The sequence below is a fragment of the Suricata suricatta genome, chromosome 10, assembly GCF_006229205.1.
Source record: "Suricata suricatta isolate VVHF042 chromosome 10, meerkat_22Aug2017_6uvM2_HiC, whole genome shotgun sequence".
Lineage (NCBI taxonomy): Eukaryota > Metazoa > Chordata > Mammalia > Carnivora > Herpestidae > Suricata > Suricata suricatta.
The window spans coordinates 4,628,596-4,649,239 of record NC_043709.1 but is presented as its reverse complement, the minus strand read 5'-3'; the positions used below and the strand labels follow the sequence as shown (position 1 = coordinate 4,649,239).

General features: G+C 61.4%; 1 protein-coding gene across 8 annotated transcripts in view; it reads left to right on the top strand.

Annotated features, from left to right (window-relative positions):
• Positions 1-344: 344 nt before the first annotated feature.
• The window catches only part of PARVG (parvin gamma), a 22,094-nt gene continuing 1,794 nt past the window's right edge, over positions 345-20,644 (top strand). For all 8 annotated transcript variants that reach the window (XM_029954026.1, XM_029954025.1, XM_029954024.1 and 5 more), the window contains exons 1-11: positions 345-437; positions 2,057-2,151; positions 4,728-4,792; positions 6,499-6,601; positions 6,832-6,972; positions 7,872-7,987; positions 9,233-9,288; positions 10,477-10,499; positions 12,671-12,729; positions 12,920-12,988; positions 14,941-15,042. In XM_029954026.1, coding sequence (XP_029809886.1) covers positions 421-437; positions 2,057-2,151; positions 4,728-4,792; positions 6,499-6,601; positions 6,832-6,972; positions 7,872-7,987; positions 9,233-9,288; positions 10,477-10,499; positions 12,671-12,729; positions 12,920-12,988; positions 14,941-15,042 — 846 coding nt within the window. In that variant the 5' untranslated portion in view covers positions 345-420. The remainder of the gene's footprint in view (positions 438-2,056; positions 2,152-4,727; positions 4,793-6,498; positions 6,602-6,831; positions 6,973-7,871; positions 7,988-9,232; positions 9,289-10,476; positions 10,500-12,670; positions 12,730-12,919; positions 12,989-14,940; positions 15,043-20,644) is intronic.

Here is a 20,644-nt window from a genome sequence, read left to right as displayed (position 1 = left end):
GATGGCCTGTGGCCTGGCCCGCGGCTCCCCGTGGTGGGGAGGTGGGGGTCTCTGGCCTCAGTGGCTTGACTGGTGCTGCCACTCGGAGATGGGGAGACCAGGAGGGGCCATGGGGCAGGGAGAGGGGGACAAGGAAGAAATGGCTGATCTGAGTTGCCGGAGGCCTGGCTGGTGCTTGGCGCTGGGGGGACAGGGCTTTGCGGCGGGACGTGGAGGCACCGGGCCCTGCAGCCCAGCGAGGAGGAAGCCGCCTGCAGACACAGCGGGGCAGGCCCTGCGGAAGCCACGGGCCCGGAGGAAGTGAGCGGCGTGCGTGGCCCTGCCTCCCCCCCCCCCGCCCCTCCCCCCCAGGGCCAGGAGCCTGCTCTGCTCCGGAAGCCAGGGATCACGATTCGAGCTCCGAGGCCTTCATCTCCCGGCATGGAGGAGGCAGCCAGGTGAGTCTCCGCTCACGGGAGCCCTCGCTCGGGGCCTCCTGCCCGTCTGTGACGTTCGGGGCAGGAGCTCACACACGGAGGGCTTCCCGGGGTGGGGCTCGTGGAGGCCGACTCCAGACAACACACCCTTCACTGAGGCCACACAGCGAGGGGCTCCGCCAAGCAAAACCCTGAGTCCTTGTGTCCCTCGGGCCACCCGTGCGTAGAGGCGGCCATTCGTCCCTTCCTCCTGGGGCCGGACAGGCAGAGGGCACGGTCCCCCTTCCTGGGTGGCCAGGTGGACCGTCTCCCCTGAGCGTCATCCATTGTGTGGGAAAGAAAGGCCACCCCGTTTCAGATGAGGAAACTGAGGCCGGGGCAGGGAGGGCTGCCCAGCTCTGTGTCCACTCCACTGCCTTTGGTGAGCTCCGAGGCCAGCCCTGTCTCGTGAAGATCTTTAGGACCAGAAAGGAAGGGGATTCGCCCGAAGTCACGTAGCTAGGGGGAGGGGGAGGGAGCCTAGAACCCGGGCCTCCTGACCTCAGCCGGGGCTCCTTCCTCTCCTCTGGCCACGTCTGTCGAACCGAATCCTGTACAAAAGGAGGCTTGGGAGTTCAGGGGGCAGGGCTGGCTGCGAGGGTGATGGGGTGGCCCCCGTCCACGCCCAGTCTCCCCACAGTCGGGGTCCCGCTGGTGCAGCCAGGCCTCCCAGGGGGGCTGGAGCTGACCCCCATTCTGCACCACACGCCTGCCCCAGTGTCTGTCTGGGGCCCCAAACGCTGGGGAAACACTGAGGGCAAAGCTGCTGGCTGAGCAGGAGAGGAAGTGAGCCCAGGGCAACAGGAAGGAGGCCCGGGCTGCCTTCGCAAGGGGCCCAGTCCTGCCCCGGGTGAGCCTGGTCGCTGGCCAGAAGCGCTCTGTACCTGTTAGCCCCTCCCACGCCGGCGTGAGACCTCCCCCAGCACGCAGAGAGGCCGAGGCTGCCGAGCCCTGCCGTAGATGCCCCGTCCGGCACCGTGCCAGGCCGGGCCAGGCCGCTGGCTGGAAGCCAGGCCTCCACGGAGCGGCACGTGGGTCTGGGTGGTGTGGGCATGCCAGCCTGGGCCCCTCATGCCAAGGCTGCTGGTGCCACTCTGTGCCCACCTATCTCGGGCCCAGGGAGCCGGAGAGGACGGAGGAGTCAGCCCCCCCCCTCCCTGCCCCCTGCAGGAACTCAGATTCTAGATGTGAACCATCCGGGTGTTCTCGGCAGCCCAGACCTCTGCCCGCCCCAGGTGGCCTCCGGGGTTTCCGGATCTTGACGAGGAGGAGGGGGCTGCCCTACCCCGACTGCAGGGAGCGGGGTCCAGGCCTTCCGGCGCTGCAGGAGGGCTGTGGGCTGGGCGCCCCGCACCTGACCCAGGAGGCGCCGTTTCGCTGCCAAACCTCTGCTCAGGCTGTGCCCTCGGCCACAGGCTTCTCTCCACCCCCGTGCCTTGCCAGAACGGGCCCCGTGGCCCCCTTCTCATCAGGAGCGCCTGTCCCCTTGCCTGGGCAGCCCCCACCCCCCTCCCTGTGGCTCACGGCCGGAAAGAAACGATGCACCGAGCCAGTGTGGGGCTCCTTGGACGGTGACGCCCTTTGTCCCCCGCGTCCCCCAGGGCCGGCAAGGGAGAGATGGAGCCGGAGTCCCTGTACAACCTGCTGCAGCTCCCGAAGGCGGAGGGCATGCCAGCGGAGGTGGAGCTCCCACAAGGTGCCCGCAGGGGGGCCGGGGGGCGGGGGGCGGAGGGGAGGGCCTGCGTGGCTAGAATCAAACGGGCAGGTCTGGGTCCTGCCTTGCTCTCCAGGTCGTTAACTGAACACCCAGCTCTTTTGGCCCCTGACAATGCTTCATCCTTAACAGCCCACCCCCCCCATCCCAGCTTCCAGAAACTTCTGCAGGTGCCCCCATATGCCTCATAACCGCACATCTCGAGTCTAATGATGACATGGATGATGTGACACTGAGTGCTCCTATGTGCTGTGCGCCCCTTACAAACCGCACCTGTTTCTTGCTCTGAGGGCGGGCCTTCCTGCCTCCCTCGTAGATGCGAGGAAACTGAGGCCCAGCGAGTGGTGTGGCAGAGTGGCAGGTGACTCCGTTAATGGGGTGGAGCTGGGGTTTGGACCCAAGGAGGGGGCTCCAGCGTTCAGTTCCCGCCCCCCACGCTGCCCCCCTCGCCGCCACCTGCAGAGATGGGACAGGGGAGGGGTTATCATTCCGCCTCCTTCACTCCTGTGGGTCCGGTTAAATCGTGGGTGGGTTTTAGGGCCCCCCGGGGGGCTCAGCTGGTGAAGTTTCCGCTTCGGCTCAGGTTCGAGCCCCCTGTGTTGGGCTCTGTGCTGACAGCTCAGCGCCTGGAGCCTGCTTCCAATGCTCGCTCTCTCTCTCTCTCTCTCTCTCTCTCTGTCCCTCCCCTGCTAGTGCTCTGTCTTTCCCTCTCTCTCAAAAGTAAACATTAAAACAATTTTTGTAAAGTGGGTGGGCACAGGACACGGCAGTTCAATGGGTGTGGGTCCCCCTTTTAGCAAGTCTGTTTTCTGAGCTCAGGGTGTTCACGGCCGCTGCCCCTGAAACGGAAAGGACCACACAGGTGCCCAAAGCTGTCACCTGCCTCCTGTCACAGAAAAGAGGCGAACCATAAAGCAACATGCATGTCCCGCTCAGCCAGGGCGTTAAGTGAATGCACTAGCATTTACGTAACTTTAAAACAGAAATGTGATGATGGAGGAAAAGTGTGAGATAATGGAAGTGTAAGAGCAGAATGGAACTTGAGCTAGATCCTGTGAATCCAGCCTGAATGGTAAGAGAGGTGATGGCCGAGAGACCCCAGAGGGGTGAGCGAGACCCTGGCGGCCGGGCAGGCGTCCCCCAGGGCGGAGGGGCTCACCCCCTTAACTGGCCGGTGCTCCCCGTTTCCGGATGGTTTCACGCTGGAAACCGTCATGAGCAAAATTGCTGCCAACAGTGAGGCTTAGTTGTTTCGGAAAATATTTATTTTTTGTTTTACAGTTGATTTAGAAATACCTGCCGGGCTGGCCAGCGCAGCTGGGACATGGGTGGTTCAGAGCGGCAGGAAGCCTGCCCGCAGGAAGGAGCGGGGGGCATCGCCAGAGCCGCTCACGCAGCCACCCCTCCCCACGCAGCGGCCCGGAGCCTGCGGTGCCCCGCGTGTTAGCCCCTCCTCACCAGGAGATGCGGGGCCGGGGAGGACTTGAAGGTTTTCAGAACATCTAGGAAATGTCTCCAGCCGTGCTGTGAGAAGACAGAGGCATTGCGTTTTGTGAACTTGGGCAAGGCAGGCCCCCCTCCTCCCATGCTGACTCAGTTTCCCCCATGTTCATTGAGACTAGATCCTCTCGGCCCTGCCATTTGTGGGTTCTGTGAGTCGGAAGCATTGGGAAGCTGCCAACCAGGGAGACAGCCAGGATGCCGGACAGATGCGGGTGACATGCGCCTCGGCCCCCCGTGCCCGGCCCCTGGGCTCATGTCAGCCATGCTGCTTTTTTAAATTTTTTTAATGTTTACTTTTGAGAGAGAGAGAGAGAGAAAGACAGCGCGAGCCAGGGAAGAGCAGAGAGAGAGGGAGACACAGAATCCGAAGCAGGCTCCAGGCTCCGAGCTGTCAGCGCAGAGCCCGACACGGGGCTCGAACTCATAAACTGTGAGATCATGACCTGAGCTGAAGGCAGACGCTCAACTGAGTGAGCCCCCCAGGTGCCCCCGAGCCAGGCTGCTGCTTAAGTTCATGGGTGGAATTGCCAGGTAAAGCACAGGACGCCAGTTACACTTGAATTTGAGACAGGAAACAGGTTTTCGGGCTGTGTTCCCCACATACATTGTTGTGCCTGAGAGTGAGCTGGTGCTAGAGAGAGAAACCAGAGGGAAGGGCAATTGGGCTGGGGTGGAACAGAGTGGGCAAAGAAGGAGGTGTGGAGGATGAGGCGTGTCTGGGAAAACCAAGTCACTTTAGATGTTCGATGCTCAGGGTGTGTGTCTGTGTGTGTGTGCATTTGTGTTCATGTGTGTGTATGACTGTGTCTAGTTGTATGTGTGTGTGTGCATGCATGTGTGGCTACGACTGTGTGTGCATCTTTGTGCATATGTGTGCATGTGTGTGTGTCTGTGTGTATCTGTGCATGTGTGTCCGTGTGTGTGCGTGTGCGTCCCACCAGGACGAAAGCCCCCTGGTGTCGAGGTGCCGGGCTATCCGGGTGACCTGCAGGGAGAGAGCCGCACAGCCCCCTATGGGGGCCCCGCACGCACATCACGCTCCCCTCTGCTTCCAGGAGAAAGGAAGAAGTACCTGCCGCCCACTTCGCGGGGGGACCCCAAATTCAAAGAACTGCAGAAGGTATGGTGGGCTTCCGGGGTCCCCGCCTGCTCTCTATGGGGGCCATCTTTTTGTCTTCTTGGGGTGGGGACCGTCCCGTCTCTCTCCCCGGGAGACCTGTTGCATGACTACGTGAAGGGACATTTATTGAGCACCGACTGTGTGCCTTTACAAAATGATCCCAACAAACCTCACGGCAGTTGAGAAGGATCTGCTATCCTGAATCCCAGAGAGAACAATGAGGCTGGGGGGGGGGGGCTGACCCATGGGGGACACAAGGCTGGCCAGCGGCTGCCCAGAGCTGGACTTTGACCCAGGCCCCAAGGTTTGTGCACTTTCACCTGCCCGGCTGCCCAAGGCGGTGGAGAGCTGGTGAGATGGGCAGGCCCGGGGAGAGTCACCGGGTCACCGGGCCTCTCCTAGGCTGTGAGTCTGGCACTGCACCCGCTAGACCAGCTGGGAATAGGCAGGCTCAGGCGTCCGTTTTCCTCTGCCTTACTTCTCCAGCCTCCATATGGCCCTTCTGTTGCCTCTTCCAGGGAGGCCTCCTGGCCTGCACCACCTGCCCCCCCCAGATTGTGGCGTGTCCCGTCCCCTTCTCTCTCCCTCCCTCCGTTGCACCTTTCCCCCCATCGGGCACTGGGGCGAGTAGAACCAGGCGGCCCACCCTGGAAACCTGACAGGGGAGCTGGCATGACTTAGTGTGCGTTCCTCCAGGAGCAGATCCTGAGATCAGGACTTGGGTGCAGGTGGTGAGTCAGGAGGTAATAGCAGGAGAAAAGAAAGCTGGTGGGTGGGGAAGGGAGATGGGGGAGGGGCCACCGGGGCTGGTGCCGGAGCAGGTACAGAGGCGGAGTAGCTGGGGAGTAGCTGGCGCTGCTCCCTTAAAGGCTCAGGGTTCTCCCTGTGGGCCCCGGGCAGGGACGGACGACCGGGCACAGCTGCAGAAAGGAGCGGGGCTGTGCGCCATAGGCGCTGAGTGTGGGGGACCAGGCGGGACACCAGGCAGGACAACACCCCTCCGTTGGTGTTCTGGGGCCGGTGCCACCAAGCACCATAAACCAGGTGACCCAAAACAAGAGGAGTTGATGGTGTCACACCCTGTAGACTGGAAGTCCTAAATCAAGGTGGCCAGCATGGGTCCCTCGCGGAGGATCCGAGAGCAAACCCATCCCAGGCCTCTGTCCCAGTGACAGTGGCTCCCATGGCCCCTGGCGCCCCTTGGCGCGTAGACTCGCCACTCCAGTCTCTGCCTCCCTTGTCACGGGGCCTCCTCTCTGTTTCCAGGATCATGTCCCTCCTCTCCCTCTGGCCCCTCCCCAGAAGTGCCTGCCCGGTGTCCAGACTGCTACCAGCTGAGGCTTTGCTTTCGAGGGCCTTCAAAACTCTGCCCATTACCTACCTAGTTCCACGGCCACCTCCCCACTTTCGGGACCCTGTTACGGTATCTTCCCGGCACGAGCTCCTAACACAGGACAGACAGCACCCCCACAGTGCCCAGGTCCCTGCTGAGGAGAGGCACAGGGGCTTTGGGAACCCAGGGCAGGCCTCTGACTCAGCCTGAGAGGACAGCGAGGGCTTCCCAGAGGAGGTGACGGTCTGCCCTGGCCTGGAAGAATGGCTAGGAGTCGGCAGGTGGGAGGAGGGCCTCCCGGGTCAGAGCTGAGCCTGGTGCGGGACCCGGCGAGGAGTGGTCCCGGCTCAGCCATCCCCTTGGGGGTCTGCAGGTGCTGGTGGAGTGGATCAATGCCAAGCTCCTCCCGGAGCACATTGTGGTCCGCAGCCTGGAGGAGGACATATTCGATGGCCTCATCTTACACCATCTTTTCCGTAAGTGGCTGCTCCCAGGGTTACGTGGGCCTGGGCCCCAGCACCTCCCCAGCCCCAGCCTGGCCCCTGCAGGACCCATGGGTGGGCTCCTCAACAGCCTCACCCTCCGACCCCCAGCTGAACATCATTTCTGGAGCACCTGCTGGAGAAAACAGGTCCTCACCCCTCCCTCCTCCCTCTCCTGCTTTCTCTGCCCCCTCCCGGGCCCTCTCCCGCTCTCCTACCCTCAGAGATGCTGACCGGGCTCCGGCTGGAGGTGGAGGAGATGGCTCTGACGGCCCCCAACCAGAGACGCAAGCTGGAGACCGTCCTGGAGGCTGTCAACCGCAGTCTGCAGGTGGAGGGTCAGCCGCTCCCGTGGAGCATGGAAGGTCTGTGGTGCCTCACTGGGGCGGGTCCCCGGGAGGCCGGGGGAGCCTGGGTCCCTGTGCCCACTGGCCTCTTGTTTACCCAGCAGACGTGCTCCTCTGCTTCTGGGGTGGGGGCACCCTGGGGACCCCAGGGGAGCAGAAGCACAGCCTCCTGTGTCAAGCTGTGCACCCCATTGAGAGCAAACAGCCCTGCGCGCTCTGCACTGTGGAGCTGTCGCTGCGGCAAAGCACGCGGCCATTTAATGGCATGAACGCAGTCAATGGTGCACCTGCTGTTTGAGTTCTTGTCGGATGGGTGCTGCCAGTCTCGTTTCATTGACTGACTTAAGCGATACCCACAGTGCCTGTGTGTGGGCAATGAGAGTGAGCGATGCCTCCATTCTGATCTCTGCATCCTCCCCATTTTCCAGATGCGAAAACTGAGGCTTGAAGGGGTTGAGTGCCTTCTCCAAGGTTGGGAGGTGACGATGTAATGGTTTGCAAGCCCAATTTTTATCGGGTTTTACAGCCCTTCACCCCTGCATTTAACGTCCCACAGCAGTAACTGACGGGCCTAATGTTGGCCCTCAATTAAGCCACACTCCTTGGAATCCAACAGTTTCTTGCACGGGGGCCCCACTGTGGGGCATCGAGCGGCTCAAAATTGCAGTGTGTGGCCGTCGCTGCATCCAGGGCCCGACGCGCATGGGAGATTCGCAGAGCAGGGTGATGAGGGCTAAGGGTGACTCTTTCAGGTTCTGAATAAATATCTCCAGCCCCCTGCCTTCCAGAAGGCTGCAGGCAGAGCTCCTTGGTCTGCAGAGGATTCTTGGGACAATATGGAGCCCCCAGTGTGGCCCGGGTTCTGGTGGCCCCTTTGGCTCTGACCTGTGCCCTCTCTCCCTGCCTCCTGCCTCCAGCCATCTTCAGCAAGGACCTGCTGGCCACCTTGCATCTCCTCGTGGCCCTGGCCAAGCGCTTCCAGCCCGACCTGCCCCTCCCGCCCAACGTCCAGGTGGAGGTGATCACCATGGAGGTAGGGGGCTGGGCGCCGGGGAGAGGGGACCTGTGTATAGGCTGAGCATCTTGGGTCCACATCTCCGTACCCTGGATTAGGGGGTGCTGCCTGGGGAGGGGGCGGAGCCACGGTGTTTTCTCAGGAGCCTCAAGATGGGTCACATCCCTCCAGGACCCAGTGGGGGCTGGGCTGGAGCTGTGGGCGGGAGACAGTGAGAGTCGGGGGCGGGGCACAAAGAGGTCTGTGGGCTGCCCAGACCTACTCACATCAGCAGATGGCACTCGCCTGGGGGTGTTAGGAAGGTCCTGGCTCATGGCGACCGTGTCACATGGGCCCTAAGTGGTCATCTGTTCCTGGCCTTTCAGGAGCCTTCATGGTTTGGGCCCAGGTCACTGCGGTGTTGTCCCTCATTCACTAATGATGGCTGTGACCATGCAAGGGAGGCTTCTCGGGTCTCCCCTCCTGCAGGGCGCCCTCGCTCTGGCACATGCACAACTTGTGTTGAAGTTCATGTCCCCGGAGCCCAAGGCTTCTGCCTCAGGCAGAGTCTGAGCACCACAAGTGGGGTCCCCACCAGCTCCTGCTCCCCATTACTCCGTCCCCCAACTTCTGAGCACCTGGTGAGCCAGGGGGCTGCCTGTTGTGGAGCTTACCTTTCACTCAGGTGACATCATTCTTGCTTTTTTTCATTGATTAAAATTCTCCACGAAGCACTGTTTTGACTTTGTTTCTACTTCTTATATAAATTAGGGGTGACTTCATTCCTTCATTCCTTCACTCATTCACTTGTTCACACACTCATTCACTAATCCATCCCCCCACCCATCTATCCATCCACCCACCCACCCAGTCACCCATCCACTTACCTATCCACCCGTCCACTCACTCATCCATGCATCCATTCACCCATCCACCCATCCACCCACCCACTCATCCATCCATCCATCCATCCATCCATCTATCCAGTCATCATTCATTATTCAGATCAGCACATGTTCACTGACTCCCTGTGAACCAGGCACTGGGTGTGACTCTGGGCACACCTGGGGAACAAGACGGACCTTGTCCCCATCCTCATGAACAAGAAAGACAACTGAGCCAGGCCACAGTGATGAGCCTGTCCGGGAACCGCCCTGAGGAGGGGAGGAGGTAGAGTGAGCTGGGATCCTTGGGGCTGCGTGGCCACTACGGTCTTTTCGGGGCTGGCGTGGGGCCCCAGGTTTTGTGGGAGTACTCAATTTCCTCCCCTTTCTTCCTTCCTAGCGCACCAAAAGTGGTCTGAAGTCAGAGAAGTCGGTGGAGCAGCTCACTGAGAGCGGGTGAGGGGAGAATGCATCAGAGAATGGGCTGTGCATTGGTGGGACTGGGCCACCGGGCGGAGCAGGGGGTGGACACCTCCCCCTTGTGGGAGGGCCCCTCCCGGCTCACCAGATCCCTCGCAGCCCCCAGGGGGCCTCGCTGAGCCCTCAGCCCTGCTGGGCGCCCTCCCTCCCTTCCTGAGCCATTAGGCATGCCTGCCCCTGCCAGCTCGTTTGTCCTCGGTACAGCCCAACAGAGCAGCCCGAGTTGGGGACAGAGGGGGCTGTGGCTCCCTGTCATGAGGTCACACAGTAGCCATGGGGTCACAGGACCCCGATGCCATATTGGTTCCCTAGAGCCAAGGGCACCAAACACCCCCTCTGACCACCAGCATCTATAGAGCACCTAGTGTGTGCGGGGCGGGATGCTCTGTGCGTCTGGACGAGCACGTCACTGTGCTGATGGGCTCGTCCCGCTGCCCTCCGGGCGGTGAAGCCCGGCTCCCTGTTTCAGGCTGTCCTCTCTCCCCCATGTGACCCAATCCCCTGCTGAGGGCCTTGGTCACAGGGGCCACCTGGCCCTCCTGGGATGCTCGGCCCGCTTTGGGCCCAGAACCTTGCTTCCAAGGGGTGGGGCTGGGGTGGAAAATTTAATACACAGTCTAAGAAAAACCGTTCAAAACAAAAAAACAGAGTGAAAGAAGCCAGAGGCAGAAGAGAGCGTCCGTGTGATTTCATTACATGGGCTCCCAGGAGGCAACACAGTGGGAGGAATGGGGGCCGAGGTGATCGCTGGTTGGGGGGGGGCGAGAACAGGGGCAGGAGCGAGCCCATGGGGGCGCCAGGAGGGGCCCGTGTCCTGCTGGAGTGCCGGTCACACCGGCGCGTACCTACGGAAAGACACGCATGCTTTAAGCTACGGCCAGTGTGTTTTATTGTGTGTCTAACACCTTCCACCCGAACTAAAACTACAACCACAGAAATGACAAAATCCAGACCTCGCTCGGTGTGGAAGCCTCCGGGGCAGGGTGTGGGCCTCCCTCGGCCCCGCGAGGGCCCCGCCTGGTTCCAAGCCGCCCGGAAGCGGAGCTCGCCGATTCCTCCGCCAGTCTTGCTGGGGCCGCGTCTCGTCCTAGTAAGAGGCTGTAGGCCTGAAGATCCTTTCTAACCACGTGTTTGCCTCTCTCCCCCCGACAATTCCTCCTTTAGCACAGACAAGGACCAGCCAGCCAGTGAGTAGTCTTGTAACTTACCATCTTTCCCCCTCGGGTGCACGTTGAAACAGACGGGGGACGAAGGGTCACTTGCAGGGGGTCTCTTCTGCTGCCTCTGTGTCCCAAGCTTGTATCTCAGCCTTCTTCTGGTCCATTTGTCCCTTCTTCCCTCTGTCAGTCCGCCCAAGGACCTGGCTGTTTCCTCTCACAACCCTGCTTGAGCGGCGGGGATGGTGGAGTTGGTATGAGCCTGTGGGCTCTGGAGCCTCATGGCCTGGGTTCAGACACTCATATGTCCTCTCTTCAGCCGTGTGAACTTGGCAAGTGACTTAACCTGCCTGTGTCTCAGATTTCTCATCTGTAAAATGAGATTAATAAGGGCACCCACCTCTTGGACTGGTGAGGAGGGTTAAAAGATCATTTGTGAATGCGCTTAACAGAGTGGGTGGCCCATAGTGACTGTGCAGTGGTGTGGCCACTGCCTTTGGGACAGACGTCTTCCCCCATTGAGTGATTGGTCCGTCCATTTCTTTTCTCATTCATTCACTTTGCACTCAGTTGGCCTAGTTGGCTGTCCATCCATCCATCCATCCATCCATCCACCAGTTCATCCATCTGTCCACCTACCCACTCACAAATCTATGCATCCACCCCCCCCACTCACCCAGCCATCCACCAATTCATCCATCTACCTGCCCACCCACCAATCCATCCATCCATCCACCCACCCACCCACCAGTCCATCTGTCCACACCCCCCACCAGTCCGTCCATCACCCATCCATCCTCACATGACTTTCCTCCCTGAACCCTCCCCGCTTAGAACACAGAGCTGTGTGGGCAGCGGGTTCCATGGTGGGAGCTCCACCTGCAGAGGTGGAAATAATGACCTTTGAGGGGCTTCTGGAAACAAGCTGAGAGAGGATGAGTGGGAGAAGGAAGGAAAGGTCAAGTGTGGGGAGTGGCGGGGGGAGCTGCATGAGGACATGGGTGTGGCTCAAGGGACAGCATTTGTCAAGGGGCAGCATGAGGGGGGGTCACGTGGTGAGGGGAGAGGACCCAGAGCAGGGCCTCCTCACAACCCTTTCTAGCACATTCATGCTGCTTTGGCTGAAGTCCACTGAGCTCACATTTGCCTCTCATTTCCTGGCTCCTTCAAGGACACGATTTCCCTGACCGCAGGCCAAGGGGGCTGAAAGGGACTGGCGTTTCCACCGTGTTTACTGGTGCATTTTAAAGGGCATGATGCTCTCTGGTGCTACCTTTCCCGGGTCGCAGATGAGGGAGCCGAGGCACAGAGAGGCGAAGGGACTTGCCCAGAGTTGCACAGCTGCTGAGCGGCAGCGTGTGCAGTAAATTCTTCTTGTCAGTTCGGGCACTCGGTGCCCGAGGACCCGCCTACCCTGGCGAGAAGTGTCGGCTGCACTTGAGGAGGGCGGCTTGTGGGGCATTTGGCTGAGGACTCAGGTGTCCGAGGCAGGACCGGGGCCCGAGACGCCAAGATGCCCCTTTTGCTCCTAAAGCACGCAGGCATGACTCAGCTCCTGAGGGCGCCGGCCTTTTGCAGGATGGGCGGCTCCACGCCCTCATTCTGCTGGTCCAGACATGCTCCCTGGGCCAAGTGCAGAAGGAATGACCTTTTTAAAAAAATTTTTTTTAAAGTTTTATTCATTTATTTAGAAAGAGAGACGAGTAAGGGAGGGGCAGAGAGAGAGAGAATCCCAAGCAGGCTCTGAGCCATCTGCACAGATCCTGATGCGGGACTCGAACTCACAAACTCGTGAGATCATGTCCTGAGCTGAGAGATCAAGAGTCAGATGCTTAACCGACGGAGCCACCCGGGGGCCCAAGATGAAGTTTACTGAAGTCCTACTGTGTGCCCAGCCCCCGGGCCAAGTGTCTTACCTGGTACCGAATCTCCTCTTTGCGACGACCCCATGGATTAGGTATGATCAGCTCTAAGGTGCAGATGAGGGGACCAAGGCCCAGAGAGGGCCGACGATCCCCTTGGGGGCACAGCCAGGGGCGCAGAGACAGAGACACAGACCCGTTTTTTAATTCAAGAACTGATGAGATGAGACTCTGTCTCCCTCCGGAGTGGGTATTCTGAGAAACTTTTATGGAAATGCGTCCCTGTTTGGCGCGAGGATAATGGCATCGTAATGAGGTGTTTATTGGATCTGTCTGCAGAGGACGTCTTTGATGAATTATTTAAACTGGCTCCGGAGAAAGTGAACGCCGTAAAAGAGGTAAGAGAGATCAAAGCTCACAGCCACTCTCCCGCCGGTCTGCCTCGTGTCCTGGGGGGAGGGAGGGGAAGGGACAAGGCCCCCCCCACCCGGGGTTCAGACACCGTGCGGGGGGCTTCCTGTCCCCCCGCCAAGTGGGGAGGCAGAAAACCTGAGCCCTGGGCCCGCCGTCCTTGCTCTTCCTGTCTAGGCCATTGTAAGCTTTGTGAACCAGAACCTGGGTCGCCTGGGCCTCTCTGTGCAGAATCTGGACACCCAGGTAGGGACTCGGGGGCAGGGTCCCCAGGCAGGGATGGGTCGTGGGGTGCAGGCAGGGAGGAGAGCTCTGCGGGACACGGGGGCTGACTGGGGATCGGGTCCCATGGGGACTCGATCGGACCACGGGGATCTCATGAGGCAGGGGCCGTGTGTGTTTTATGAGGGGGCGCGTCTATGCCGTCGGAGCGCTCCTGGTGTGACTGTGTTTGCTCACGGTCCCCATTAGCCATGAAAGACCTGCCGGGCACTGTCCCAGGTCTGCCGCAGCCCTGAGTCCGCGGGCCCTTGGATTGTTCAGCCCACTGAGGCGTGGGGCAGGGGGGGGTCAGCTCCCTGCGGGGGACCACGGCCTTCCATGGGGGACCATGCACCTGCAATGTTCCCTCAACATGGAGGGGGACGGAGAAGCCGATGGGCTGATGGCCAGCACGGGGCCTTCGGGTGGCCGGTGGACACCACACACGTCGTCTGGCGGTGGCAGTGGAGGCGCCGGGCGGCCCGGGTTCTGCTCATGCGGCGTGGTGGCGGTGAGGGAAGGAGGCGACGTCAGGTCTGGCCCCTGGGGGACCAGACGGCTCAGGGTGATCTTAGCCAGAGCTGCTGACTTCGCAGGCACATCCGGATGTTAGCCAGCGAGGACTGGGCGCATCTGCTCCCGTGCCTGGTTGCTCAAGCCAATAAAGCCCTCACTGTGTGCCAGGCTCTGAGCAAAGTGTTTTGCGCATATTAACTCGTGGAATCCTCCTGACAGCGGGAACAGATGCTGCCCCATTTTACACATGACGAGTCTAAGACACAGAGATCTTAATTAACGCACCCAGGGTCACACAGTGATAAAGCGGAAGACCTGGGACCTGAACCCAGGGCGCGGAGGCCACAGTTTTTGCGCCCATCACCGCATCACGTGGTAGCCGCCTGAGAAGTCCGTGTGTGGTCCCGGGCGGTGATGTGGGGGGCGGACATGCCGGGCTCGGAAGCCAGATGGACCCGTGTGGCCCCTGGGCTTCAAGGACACCTCCCTCCCGTTACCGGCGTGGCCATGGATTGCACTTCTCTGAACCTGAGGCTCCTCTTCTAAAATGAGCGTGAGGACGCGAGCCTCACGGACCTGGGAGTGCGGAACGAGACGGCAGCGCGGGGTGTTGGGTCCACCGGGTGCGTGTGGACCTGCAATCAAAGATGAACCGGGGGCTCAGTATGGTTCATGTGGGTGTGGACAGCGAGATCCTGCAGGTTCCCACTTCCCTGTTTCATCTCTCTTCCCTGGTGAGCACACGGCGTCCGGAAAATGATGGCCTGCGTCAGGAAGATATTCAGAGACCGTTGGGTGAACGCGGTAGTCGAGGTCTCTGACAGTTTGGGGATCTCTCCACGCAGTCGGTGGAAGAGATCTCAGGCCAGACGGATAACACCGAAACAGACCTAAGAGGAGGGAATTCTACAACGGACGGCAGGCGCCGGCCGCGGTTTCCCCTCCAATGTCCAATCCTGTGTTTTGCATCTTTGAAGAGATTGACCAGGACCGTGTCAGCCTATGACGTGCGGGCGCTGGGAGGAGCTTTGAGTCTGAGCACACGCACGGAGCCGGCGGGACTCTGCGCGTGGCAGCCGGCGACATGGGCCCGCAGTGCTGGCCTCGGCCTCGGCCTGCGGAATAATTTTACGCTCAGCTCCGTCTTCTCCTGTGTTCCTGTCGCCCCTGGAACAGTCTGTGGCTTCAAACACGATATTTGGCTATTTCCCGGCTAACGGAACAAGGGATGATTTTGTTGAGTGTGTGCTTTGTGCTGGGCAGCTGTAACTGCCATCTCGCCGCCGCCGCCGGGTTCCCAGTGGGCCACGAGGCTGGGACGTCGTCCTTGAGTCTCAGAAGGGGCGGCGGGACCCAGCCCCGTAGAAGGCAGAGCGGGAGCCCCACACATCTGCCCCCAGCGCTCTCCTTTTGCTCCCCAGTTTGCGGATGGGGTCCTCTTACTCTTGCTGATCGGACAGCTGGAAGGCTTCTTCCTGCACCTGAAGGAATTCTACCTCACGCCCACCTCTCCTGCGGAAATGGTGAGTTTTCCAGAGGTTTCCTTGAGGGCCTATTCCTGGATGGACAGACTTATGAAATAGGCACTACCAATCTCCGTGTTCCCTTCCAGGTGAAGTGAAGTGTGGAGGGGAAGTTTGTTTGGTCGCCCCCATGTCTACCCATCCATTCACCCATCCACCCACTTCCTTCACCCATGCACCTGCCTGGCCACCCATTCATCTGCCTATTTATCTGCTCATCCATCCACCCACCCACCCATCCATCCATCCATCCATCTGTCCCTCCATCTGACCATCCATCTGACCATCCATCTGACCATCCATCTGTCTATCCACCCACCCATGCATCTATCCATCCACCCACCCACCCATCCATCTGTCCATCCATCCACCCGTCCAACCAGCCATCCACCCAACCATTTGCTCATCCACCTACCCACCTATCCATCTGTCCATCTACCCACCGACTCATCCATCCATCCATCCACCCATCCCCCCTCACACCTATCCATTGACTTGCCTATTTGCTTAACTATCAGCTCATCCACCCATTCACCTGCCTGCCCATTCATTCATCTACCCACTTATCTGTCCACCCATCCATCCACATGTCTGTCGGCCTGTCTATTCCCCATCCGCCTGTGCACATCTCTTGCGGTCCTCTTTGGTGCCAGCTGTGCCATGTGGGCCAGAATGACAACCCACACAGCTTCTGTCTCTGAGGGTCTCTCAGTCTATACCCACTGTACTCTCGGCGATGTGAGGTCTCCCGGGGCCACAGTGAAACGTGTTGGGTCAGTCAGGGCCCTGGAGGAAGGAGTGGTTGGTGTGATCGAAGGGGTCAGGAGGGTGTGGGAGGTGACGCGTGGACTTGATCAGGGTCCGGTCTGCAGAGGGAGCACCCGGGGGAGGGGCAGCATCAGCAGAGGCTCAGGGGCGGGCAGAGCGTGGAAATCCCAGGGCAGCCTCCACCCACAGTTCACGCCGCTGAGGAGCGGGGCAGGGCCTCCTGGGGGTCAGGAGCCCTCGGGCGGACCCTGCGGGCACACGGGCTGCCTGGGGGACGGCCACACCCATCCAGGCCTCACCCGGGGAAGTAGGGGAGACGGCGGCCATGCTGGTGGCAGTGACAGGTCTGCCTGCCCGGCTCCTGCTCCCGTGCTCTGCTCTGCAGCCTCCTGGCCTCCCCAGCCATCCCGTGAGGGCAGCACCTTCCCCCGTCACCCGGCTCCGCAGCGGGGCAGACACAGCAGACGGATGAGAAGCTTCCGTTGGGTCCCCACTCCCCTCCAGCTCCCTGTCTCCCCACTGGGCTCCCCGTCCCAGCCCGGCCCTCCCCTCGGACCACACAGACGGAGTCCGGAGAGTTACAGGGGGGAAGCGTGGAACGGCGGGCGGTCCTGTGGCCCCTGCCCTGCTCAGGACTGGCCTGGAGTCGTCGTGACCTTCCGCCTCAACCGGAAGTGGTGCTGGAGGTGTGGCTGAGGGGTGGGGGCGGAGCAGGGGGCAGGTGGCAGCCTGCCCGGGACCGAGGTGGCCAGCTTAGCTCTGTCCGAGCCAGGGTCCCTCGGGGCCCACAGGGCAGGGGGGCCGCTCCGCTGTCTCCATCGCAGTGGTGTTTTCTGAAGAGCAGGTGCACCAGGCAGAGCTGAGTGCTGGTTCCCAGGCCGGCCTTGGGGCCATTTCTGGGAGAAGGAGAGATTTCTGGCCCCTTGGGCACGGCTGTGTCACCGGGGAGGGTGAGAGTCAGTCCTGGGGACAGATCAGAACTTTGGCCTGCCTGGGGTGTGCGTGGGGTGCCGGGCTCTATCGTGGCTTGGCCGCCCCCCCACCCCGTCCCTTCCTCCAGGCCCCTCCCCACACATCCACAGCCCGTGTCCCACAGGCCCTTGGCCACAGCCTCACAGCCGGCCTGCAGCCCACTTCCTGCAAGTCTCCAGGTCTTTTGCCCAGTCGCTCCTCTGCCCGCCATTCCTCCTGCTTTGTTCCTACCTGCTCAGCTGGGCTGTTGGCTCTGTGTTCATGGCTCCGCAGCATTTCAGATGCCCCTGAACCACAGCTGTGCCCACATCCTCCTGGAGTCCTGCCCACCCCTGGCCTCACCTGGCCCTTTACCCCGTTGCATCCTTGCCCTGCACCTGTCACGGGCCAGGGCAGGGGCTGTGTCTCCATTTCACAGAGGGGCAAGCTGAGGCCCTGAGAGGCTCTGGGACTCGCTCAGGACCACTCCGCCACTCGGTGGCCCTGGCCTTCTTCCCCCCGCACCACGGAGATGGAGGCTTTAGTGGGCGTGGCCTCCACTTTCCCAGGAGGCAGGAGCGCTCGTGACTTGAAGATCGGTTCGGGGCTCAGATTCTCAAGAACTGGGGTCCAGGGTGAGGAGCAAGTTGGCTGGAGCTGTGCCGTGTGTGTGGTTCTGGAGGTAGTAGCAGGAACAGGGCCTTCTTACCACTCGCCGGGAAGTGTATCAGTCAGCTGTGGCCACAGAAGTGCTGTGTGACAAGCACCCGAACAACAGGTGGCTTGAAACCACGATCATTTATGCCCTGGGTCTGCAGGCTGCCTGGGTTCAGCTGGGCCGGCTCAGCTCTGTGCCACGTGCCTGCTGCCATCCTGGGGCCGGCGGCAAGCCCGGCCTGCTTTCCTCACGGCAAGGACAGAGACACGGGAGACTAAGTGGAACATGTGAGGCCTAGGCTCGGGACCGGCATGCTGTCACTTCCCCCTCATGCTGTTGGCCAGGACAGGGGATGTGGGGGAGCCCCACAAAGTGTGTGGGTGCAGAGACAGGGCCACCGAGGTGATGTCCCACAGGCACAGTGGGTGCATCTGCCAACCCCTCTTCCTGTTGGCCCTGAGTTAGGAACTGTCCCCACCCCCATTTCCACACGAGGGAACGGCCTGCAGGGAGGTACAGGAATCTGACCACGAGCGCACCTCACTCAGCGGGGAGGTCAGACTCACACCTAGGCCTCTCTGCCTCCAAAGCCTCCTCCCTGTCTCTGGGGGTGTGGGCCTCTCTGTGGCCAGGAAGGAGGCTTGCCCGAAGCTGCTGGGGCACGGCAGAGGCCCAGGAGGGTCAGAGCCCGGCCGGGGCAGGGGTGTGAACCCTGAACCCACAAGGCAGGACATGGAGGCAGGAGAAGGCAGGAGGGAGGGGACGGGGACGGCGAAGCGCGGGCCACACGCAGCCCCGGGAGCCTTGGGAAGGGCTCGGAACCTTGGGAAGGGCAGCACAGGGGTCCCCTCTTTGTCACCCGGGCATCCTTGGGGCTTCAAAACCTCTCCCCAGCGCTCTGCACGCTCACAAAACCCGGTTGCAAGCCGGCGACAGACGTCCTGACTCGCCACGTCCCTGGGCGCCGTCAGACTGCGGCGTCCGCCGAGTTTAGAACCAGCTCCCCTAGACGAGCCACCGCCCCCACGGGGCGAGCAGGGCGGCCTCTGAGCTCGGCCCCTGGAATGGGTTTTTGTTGTAGGGGATCTTGGCTGTGCTCCAGGTGCCGCGGGGTCACTAGCGGCACAGGGTGCGCGCCAGCCCCTTCCGAGGGGGGCACCCGAGGAATGGTGCTCTTGGCAGAGCGGCCCCTCGAAGTTGGCTGTCTCATTACCGGCCCTTCCTTTCTCGCCACCGGTTTTGATGGGCGATTGTCATTCCTTCCCGGAAGACGAGCTGTAGGGACGGAGAGCGGGAGGCGCCTGTCTGCTCCGCCGAAAGCGAAACACCGGATCCGGGAACCCCGGGCTTCCTCCCACGGCCAATTACTTCTCCCCGGGGGGGACTGCAGCGCATCCTTCCCTCTGCTCCGGGCCACGTCCCCGTCTCAAACCGTGCACGGGCGCAAAGCGACCCTCGGGGGGAGTGTGGGGAGACGGATTAGAGCCGGGGCTCGCTCAGGCCGGGCCCGGGCTTGACACATCGAAGCAAGTGCGATCCTTCTCACGGTGCCCGTGGTGGTGGGTCTCAGAGCACAGGCTTCATGAGGGCTGTGGGGGGAGGTGATTTTGTCCCTGTCACACAGCCAGCCCACAGCAGGTGCGCAGAAATATATTTTAAATAAGTGAATGGACCAAGTGTTTCTAAAACACTGGTCCCCTGAGGTGCTCCATGACAAGTGGATCCTATAGCCCAGTAACCTGGGAAACCATGCATTGTCCTGAAGGTTCGTGGTACGCCATAATGCATTCAAGGCTCTGAGAAGTCCTGCAGTGAAGGATTTCCCTATGACGTTAAGCTAGCCTTTCCCCAAATCTTTTGGTCACAGTTGCCCTTTCCTTCTATGCCCCGGATCATGCTTTGGGAGATGCCGGTGTAGAGAGTGAGTCCATCAAGGGCAGGACTGCAGGCGGGAGAGCACTGTGCCAAGAGTCCAGTCTCAGTGTCTCATTCTGCTCAGACACCTTCTGTGCAGCCAGCGAATAGTGGTCACGATGAGAATGTGAACAACAGCAGCCGTCACAACCCTCATTTTCCAGAATATTCGGGGCTGGGGGGATCCTTGACACGGGGACAGCCATGAGCCGTGGAGGTCAGACCCGCTCACTCTGAGACGCCCCATCTTTGTCTGCACCCCCTCCCCCACTGAGCTCGGTCCCACCTGCCTGGGAACTTTGGTACCACCGACAGCCTGGGGCTCCTCCTGACCGGCTACAGCATGCTCCCCCAGTCTCTCACAGCCTCGGCCCCCCCGCCCCGCGGGACTCTGTCCATTCTCTGCTGTGGCCACTCTCCCCGTGGAGAGGGACCCCAGGGAGGGGCCGCCTTGTGGTCCCTGCACAGCCTGCCGGGAGCCAGCCACCAGGGAGCACTCCACGTCTCGCCCCGGATGCAGCGGGAGGTCCTGGGATGGGGGGTGGGGGTGGAAGGTTCTCCCCCCGCCCCGCCCAGTGTCCTGGGACCAGGACACGCCCCTCTCTCCCGAGGGAGAGCCCCCCCTGCACGTGTCTCCCCTCCCAGCCGCTGCGGGAGCCCAGACGCAGGGACTTCGCAGGGAGACCTCGGCTGTGCCTTCGTCACCCGCCGTCAGATCTTGCTTGTGGCTTCGTTCCGTGTCCATCATCGTGTTCGACCGCGTGGCAGGCTGGGAGACGCACTGTTTTCATTACACGAGGCGGGAACTGAGGCCCGGCCGGGAGGGGGGAACGCATCCGCCCAGTGACGTCACCTGGTGGCCATCGGGCACTGACACCCGGTCCCGATGACAAGACGCCTGCCACCCACGGCCTCGGACCAGCGGAGGCGGCGCGGGCCGGGCCGGCCTCCCCAGCGGGCCTTGCTCAGCTGCTTCTCTGCCAGTTGAGCCTCTAGGCCACCGGTGCGGTTGCCATGGGGACTGTCGCGAGCAGACTGTGGGGCCAGGAGGGGGCCGCATGGCTGGCGGCCAGTCTAGGCCTTCTGGAGCCGCAGTCGCCCAGTGGGGGGCCGAGGCCTTGGAAGGAGGGCCTGCTTCCTGTTTCACCCCACATCTCACCGTCACTGTCACCCCACACCACGCCATCACTGTCACCCCACCCCACAGTCACTGTCACCCCACACCACAGTCACTGTCACCCCACACCGTCACTGTCACCCGACACCGTCACTGTCACCCCACACCACAGTCACTGTCACCCCACACCGTCT